At 40.5% G+C, this 8,171-nt stretch overlaps 1 protein-coding gene across 1 annotated transcript; it reads right to left on the reverse strand.

Moving 5' to 3' along the window:
- Positions 1-225: 225 nt before the first annotated feature.
- LOC104498521 (coiled-coil domain-containing protein 169-like) lies at positions 226-1,183 on the reverse strand (the record flags this gene model as incomplete). The annotated part of the gene is made up of 3 exons (XM_010141916.1): positions 1,096-1,183; positions 534-644; positions 226-441 (listed from the first exon to the last, which is right to left on the reverse strand). Coding segments are annotated over exons 1-3 (406 nt in total), but the record flags the coding sequence as incomplete, so codon positions are not given.
- Between the last annotated feature and the right edge of the window lie 6,988 nt (positions 1,184-8,171).

Consider the following 8,171-nt stretch of genomic DNA (forward strand, 5'->3'; position numbering starts at 1 on the left):
ACCTTTTTTTAAAATTAGTGCAATGTTTCTCTTTTTCCAGTCACCAGGGGATTCACCTGACTGCCAGGACTTTTGAAATGTCATGGAGAGTGGCTTGGCAACTACATCAGCCAATTCCCGCAGGACTCTTGGATGCATCTCATATAGTTCCATAGACTTACACATGCTCATGTTCCTCAGGTGGTCATGAACCTGACCTTCACTTACAGTCCCCCTGGTCCTCACCTTGCCGTCCATCAACTTTGGGGGTGTGAGAAGAGAGGTTATCAGTGAAGACTGAGGTAAAAAAGCTATTGTGTACCTCAGTCTTCTCCTTATCTGTTGTTACCAGCTGGCCAGTCATGTTCATCAGAGGGGATATGCTATTTGTTGTTAACCAACTAAATGCCATAGTACTCACCACAGGCATTTGATCAAAGGTGTGAACACTGGAGAGTTTGTCTACAAATAAGCAGAAAATTTGACCCATTGATATAATTTCAACATATAATCACTAATTCTATTGAAAAATGTTTATGAATACACATTTCTACCTGCTGGATTTCCATGAATAAGCTCCATCTTGTCTTGAAGAATATTAATTTGCCTTTCCAGCTGTTTGTTCAATTCTACTTGTGTCTCATATCTCGTTTTCCATTCATTACCTTAAAAACAAATACAGGGTTATTCCACTTCCCAGATTATTTAATGCCATTTATATTAAAAGTTAGCATTTTTTCAAACCATTTTCTTTTTTTTTTCCTGGAGACTGAGAAAATCTCCAGTTTGTAATCCTCATAAGGAGGATCTTTGCATGGAAAACAGCTTGAAAATATCAATCAAGGGAATTTTTCACTGGGCTAATTGTCACCAGAATATTAACCAACTCTATGAATAATATTATTCATAGTTTCATTAATAATTAACAGAAAAAAATGCTAAAACAGTAGCACGTAGCATTCTTTAATTTCACACTTGCAACATTGCACGTATAACAGTCATTTTGAAAAGGGAAAACTTAATTTCTAAATAAAAATTTGTATCTGTGTAGGGCCTACCCAAAATTAATTTTCTGTTTCCTAATCAATTAGCAAAGCTCTGTTGTGACTCACTTACCTTCTTCTTCAACAGTGCTAAGTCTTTTTTCCAGTTCTGTTACAGTGTTTCTCAGTTCAAATATTGAGATTTCAAGCATCTGCCTGTGGTGTTTAAAGAAGTCAAGAAACTAGCTATTATTAAAAAAAAATAAATTGAATATATTTTCAGAAGAAGAATCTATAGGTTGTTCCTATGTAATTACACAATCTTGCCCACACTTTTAAAAAATATTTTAATGTATTTTTCTCTAAGGATAATACGGTGCCTTAAAAACAATAGAAGCATTTTTATTTTGTGAATAAAATCACTTCTATAAAAAAACATGACCAACATTTCCTAGAATTTAATAACTGTCTAGCAGATCATCAGAATTAAACAAATGTAGAGGACACTGACCTTAATTTTTCATCTAAAAGAAGAGGCCCAAGAATATGTTTTCTGACAGAAGAATACGTCTGAGATATGTGCAACTTGAAACTGAATTAATTCTTCATTTTGGCTCTCTACTTGGTGATTAATAGAATTTTCTAAATTGTACCCGTAACAAAACCAATCAAAGCTTACCATGTATTATTACTATCAGAAAAAAAAAATTGGTGATTGAAATGAGTGTAACAAAACCCCCAAAAAACAACAACAAAAAAACCCAGGAGCTAAAAACACTGATTTTTAAAGTACCGTCAACTTAATCTTGTGGAAAAAAATATTTTTGCCCATTGATTACTTCTATATACTGGTCAAGCAGCCAGAGAGCTGACAAGTACCATGGAAACTAGGCTCCTTCTGCCTTGGAAGGTATGACCAGAGGCAGAAGCTAGCAGAGGACTTCGATGACAGCACAACCCACCTGCATGCATCAGACAAGGTGCTGAATGACTCTCATCCTTTTTAAGAGGTAAGATGGTATTTTAGTGTGCAGCAGTGAACCATACGGAATCACAGAATTGTTCTGGTTGGAAGAGACCTTTAAGATCATCAAGTCCAACCATTAACCCAGCACTGCCAAGTCCACCACTAAATCATGTCCCTCACTATCAATTCCCCCAGGGATGGTGACTCAACTTGGGCAGCCTGTTCCAATACTTTACAACCCTCTCTGTAAAGAAATTTTCCCTAATATCCAACCTAAACCTTCTCTTGTGCAACCTGAGGCCATTTCCTCTCATACCACTGCTTGTTATTTGGGAGAAGAGACCCCACCTCAATACAACCTCCTTTCAGGTAGTTGTAGAGAGTGGTAAGGTCTCCCCTCAGTCTCCTTTTCTCCAGGCTAAACAACCCCAGTTCCCTCAGCTGCTCCTCATAGGACTTGTGCTCTAGACCGTTCACCAGCTTCACTGCCCTTCTCTGGACACGCTCCAGCACCTCAATGCCCTTCTTGGAGTGAGGGGCCCAAAACCAAACACAGGATTCAAGGTGTGGCCTCACCAATACTGAGTACAGGAAAACAATCACTTCCCTGAAAAATCACTACTTCTGCTGACCTGCTATTTCTGATACAAGCCAGGATGCCATTGGCCTTCTTGGCCACCTTGGGCACACTGCTGGCTCACATTCAGACGGCTCTCAACCAACACGCCCAGGTCCTTTTCCCCAATTTCCAGCCACTCTTCCCCAAGCCAGTAGCATTGCAGGGAATTGTTGTGACCCAAGTGCAGAACCTGGCACCCGGCCTTCTTGAACCTGGTCTCAGCCCATTGATCCAGCCTGTCCAGATCCTTCTGTAGAGCCTCCCGACCCTCAAGCAGATCAAAACACCACCCAATTTTGTGTTGTCTGCAAACTTACTGAGGATGCACTCAATCCCCTCACTCAGATAATTGATAAAGATGTTAAAAGAGGACAGACCCCAATACTGAGCCCTGGGGAACACCACTGGTGACTGGCCACAATCTAGATTTAATTCCATACACAACTCTTTGGATCCAGCAATCCAGCCAGTCTTTTATCCAGTGAAGTGTACACCCATCGAATATGTCCATATGATCTAGATCATAGAAAGGAAAATAAAGAGGAAATTACTGATAATTAAATTATTGATAATATTTATGCCAACAGCCTGGTTCTTTTTGGAAGTGTCTATGGATAAATGCTCCTGCCTGTGAGGAGGCAGCCCATACCAGCACAGTTGCAAGCAAACATCATGCACCACAACGCAAGAGACTTTTGTGGGGAGTTTTTTTAAAGTTAAGATTGGAAGGCCAAGATTTAAAAAAAAACCCAAACAATGGTTCATTGGTGCCTCAATTTTTCAGTGCCCAAATTGAGATATTTCAAAAGAACTGAGAACACAACTCTGCAAATAAGGCCCTTTGCAAAATGCTTTATAACACCAATGTGATGATTTGTTTTAAATCCTAGCATAGTTCTGACATGCAACAGAGAAAATCATTGTGCTGTCCTATTTTTTGATTTTTTTTTTAAAGCGGAGTTTCCAAGTCAACATTTCTGAACATGTTCATAATGAGAAATGCTTTTCAAGAAGTAGTTAATTAGCTGATGAGGAATCAAAGCTCTGATGATGGAGCTGATTACTGAGAAATGATATACACTGATGCACTCCTTGTGTTCACATTCAGCTGGTGACATTTCTTTTCTGCAGCTTGAAACAGCAGCTTGAAACAGCTGCAGAAGCAGAAGCACACCAACCAATCTTAAGAAACAGAAGAGGTATGCCTGGAATAAGGAGGGCTGAAGAGCTTTCAAAGTAAAGAAAAGTAATCGAAAGCAATTCAAGTTTTCAGTGCAAGAAACACTGTAAGAGAGATGTCTCAAATGGCAGGAGAGAGCTGGATCTTCCAATCCCACCTTGTCCACTGCTCTTTTTGTCCCCACCAATGTTAAATTAGAGAGGGGGGGCAAAAGAAAAAATGTAATGAAAGTACTGGTAACTTGGAGACAAAAAGGGTGCGGTCAAAGCCCCAGCAAAAGGTAGACTTGAAACATGGGAGTCAAAACATTTAGATGCAGGAAAACCAAAGGAAATCTGATTGCTGCTGCCTGTCTGCTCCCACTCCAAGAAAGAGGCAGATGGCTACAAAGAAGAAAGACAAAATCTTACTGCATTGCTGGTATCATTCAAACACAAATAGGTAAGGTTTCCATAAAACAGATTTCTAGCAACCTCTCAGTGCTTGGAAAAGAGGAAATTATGACATCAGTGAGTGCTAAAATGGGATTTTTGGGAGGCAGTAACTGAAAATTAGACACAGTCAAAGCTGTAACTAGAGCTGAGATGAATAGAAATGAAATTTTTAATGCTGCTTAGACAGATACAGAGGCATAACACAGGACAAATGAGTTCTTTGAATCCAGTGCCTTCAGTTTTTAATGTCTCTTACCTTCCAAGATGATAGATAACATTTCTTACATTAGATTTTATTATTCTTTCTGCAACATTAGCAAAAACTGCCAGCTAACTTCCAATTACATTTTGTCCTGATGAAAATGTGTACAGGAATGATAAATTGTCAGGTGTTAGACTGTAATTGCTACATTGGCAGAAAGTCTTACTTTCATTTGGCAACCAAACCCTTTTTTTAAAAAAAAAAATCCTATTATTATTAAACATTTAATACACCAATACAACCCTGAAAGTAGCCAGGGTGCAAACTCTCTATTTGAGCCAGCATGTACACAGTAAATTACAGTCCCTGCCCTGACAGAGGAGCGATGTAGAAATAAATCACTTTGACCAACCTGGTAAATGCTTCAGCTTTTTAATATATTGGAGTATTTTGCATTTCTCAAGTTATTTCGAATTGTGATAGGAAGTGACAGTCACACCATGTATCTGTAACTGTGACTTTAAAGCAGCTGTGTATAGCTGCCTGCCCAAAGAGAGTCTTGATCTGTACCTAAGAGGGACTGTGGTGTGACCTGACCTGCAAGTTCACATGTTAAACACAATCAGACATATTCAAGACCTATGAATCTTTCCCATGTCAATAGATAATTTATAGTCATGGTAGAAGAAAGCCCATAAATCCTGGAAGCTCATTTTAGGTCATCAGGGGAACTTAACTACTTGCATACTAAGCATAACAAGAAAGCTCTTTTGTGAAGAAAAGGAGGGGAAAAGTGCAGTTCACATAAGAAGGCTGTGATTGAAATGACAAAAGACAAAAATTGCTATGTTTCTTTTTAAGACAGTGTACAGGTGTTATTTTACTCGGAAGTGACAGCCACTTAGGGTGAAAGCCATTTTCCTGCACATTCTGCTCTCCAGATCTGGGTAACTGGTACATGTGTCAGGCAAAAGGCTGCCTGAAGCCATTTTCTACAGTGGAGAGAGAAACCAGTGAGACATTAAAGGAGCTCAAGGCAACTCATCAGTTCTAGAGCATTAGCTCTGATTCCTGTAGAAGACAAAATATATAGACGCCTTCAGAACCTATGAGCAAAGCAGAAACAATACTGTGCAGTGCAAAGGGTACGACAGGGAAGAGCATATACAGTATTGAAAGCTACAGACCTCTGACACTTGCAGTCAGTGGTGTGCTGGGAAAATGCTGCAGCTTTCCTTGCCAGAAAAGCCACAGAAGCTGAAATCTCACAAGCTGAATTAATACACAACACCATCAACATTAGTATGTAGCTGATGCATAAATATATAGCTTTAAGACCTCTTTGTCTGTTAGGAAGTATATTGCAGTATTACCTATCTTCTGTCTCTCTCAGCAGCATTTGCCGTGACAATTTCCAATCAAAACCTGTACTGAATCATGATTACAGTAATTCAGAGTCAGATTTAAGCTGACTTTCATTAAAGGCCTTTGGAAGATTTCACAGTACTACATCCATGATCATTAAGAATCAGCAGGTACTTAGGTACGGACCCCTTACGGACATGGATGATTCAATTTACTCTTTGAATTAAAAATCTGTTCTTTGGGACTGTTAAATGAGAGTGGTAGGTGGGCTGTTAGCAAACTGCCTAAATGGCACAATAATCAAATAAGCCAGTAAAAAGACAACAAGGGTGAGATGGCTGCGAAGGAATGCAGACACCCATCTGCATGTCAGTCATCCCCAGCTTGCTTTATACCCAATGGAGAGAAACATGCACCTCCTGGGGTGTGAGTCATCTCACGCCACAACAGCCAGCCAAAGTAGGTCAGATGAATCACACCTTCAAAGAGCCGCTGTTCTGTATTCATTGACTGTACATGCCACTGCTTGTAGATATCTAACAAGCCTCATCATTAACAGTTGGGTTGAATAAATCACTTCTGTGAAATCAGCAATAATGGTATAGTCTATTTGCACGTACAAGATACCCCCGAGAAAAAGGTGCAGAACCTACCTGGAGCTGCAAGTCTTTTATTGTCATACCATCAAAGTAAGGGTTCTTATTAAAAACGTATTGGCACTTTATCAGCAAATAAGTCACCACCTCACAACGTGTGCTGGGCTTCAGGACCAGTCTTGGAGAAAATTCTCAGAGATACAAGCAAGAACTTAAGGTGCACAATGACATCTAGGCTTTTATTAATTAAAAACAACAACAACCACAACAAAAAAAACCCCAAACAATCAAGAGCAGTTTGACAAAGCCAATATCACTCTGCTTTTTACCTGAATACCTATGAGGATTGTGTGTCAGGTAAAAGAATTGGTGTATGGCACAGATTGCTGATATATTCCACTGACACACGACTGTTCAGGAGACTTAGTAAAAGGACATTTGCTTACCTGTTAGCGCAAGTTTATCCAAGCTCTTTTTTGTGTCATTTTGAAGACAGAAGCTGCCTAACCACTTTGTTAACATTGTTTTTGCCCTTCCCATTAGTGAATGAACATTTTATAAAGGACACAATTGAAGGACTCTTTTGAAGGGAATCTGCAGCCCAGACGCAGAAAGAAACAGTGTCCAGGGGAAGAATCAGTATGGAACAGAATGTTTGAAAATTGTATGGAAAGGTAAATATTAATGGTCTGACTTAAGGCAGCACAGGAACTTCTGACATTTTCTAACTTTTAATTTATTCATATTCAAAGGCAATCCTGTTCTTTAACACAGGTCAAAATGTGTCACTTCCTAAGAAACCTGGGGAAAAAAAACAACCTAGAATCCCACCACTGCATGAGCTTCAATAATCATCAGAGCACTGAAACATCTGCTGCTGAAGCAAGGTGACTAACTGGGAGCACTAACAAGTTCTCACTGCTCTGCAAACTGCCCTGGAGAGACGCTGTACGTTCCCTGTAGGTTGCAGAGATATTTACTGGTAGTAGAGTGAATTCCAACCTTTCACTTTCATTCAACATTGTGGAAAGAAGTGTGTTTACAGAGCACCTTGTCGTCCATTTTGATTCTTCTTCCCCAAAGAGGCATGCACCCATGTAAGGTCTTTTCCGTTCTTACCCCATTGTGGCTTCCAATCCCAGTGTACTGGGATTTCCTTCAGTTAATTTTCTTCAGTTTCCTCGTGTGGTGGATTTGTGATGAAAACAGTGTTGATAGCACAATGATGCTCTAGCTGTTGTTGAGCAGCGCTTTCACACCGAAGCCCTTTCTGCTTCTCACACTGCCCTGCCAGCGAGCAGGCTGGGGCTGCACTAGTTGGGAGCAGACATAGGCAGGACAACTAGCCTAACCCCAACTGAGCAAAGGCATATTCTATACTGTGTAATGTCATCTTCAGCAATAAAACCGGGGGGTGGGAGAGTGTACAGTTTGCTAGGGCTGTCCTGGGGATTGGCATTGGTGAACTGGGGTGAGCGAGTGGGTTTTTTGGCATCACTTGATTTTCTTGTGTTTCTGATTCCCTTTTAAAAAACTTTAATTAAACTTTATTTCAGCTCACAAATTTTCTCAGTTTTACCCTTCCGATTCTCTCCCCCATCCCACTGGGAGAGGAGTGAGCACGCTGCTCTGTAGCGTTCAGCTGCCCACTGTGCTTAAAGCACAGCACCCAGTCCCACCTTCCTTGCCAGTTCAGTACCACCCTCGCTTTCGGCTCAAATTACTTCTTCAGGCTTCTCCAGTCCCAGCCCTTTGTGCAGCTGCTCCTATTGCCCACCATGCACTGTGCCGTCTCACCAGTCCCGACCCTGTTCCCAGCGCGGCCGGGCAAAGCCACCCACCACCC

The sequence above is a fragment of the Buceros rhinoceros genome, unplaced genomic scaffold (assembly GCF_000710305.1).
Source record: "Buceros rhinoceros silvestris isolate BGI_N320 unplaced genomic scaffold, ASM71030v1 scaffold11558, whole genome shotgun sequence".
Lineage (NCBI taxonomy): Eukaryota > Metazoa > Chordata > Aves > Bucerotiformes > Bucerotidae > Buceros > Buceros rhinoceros.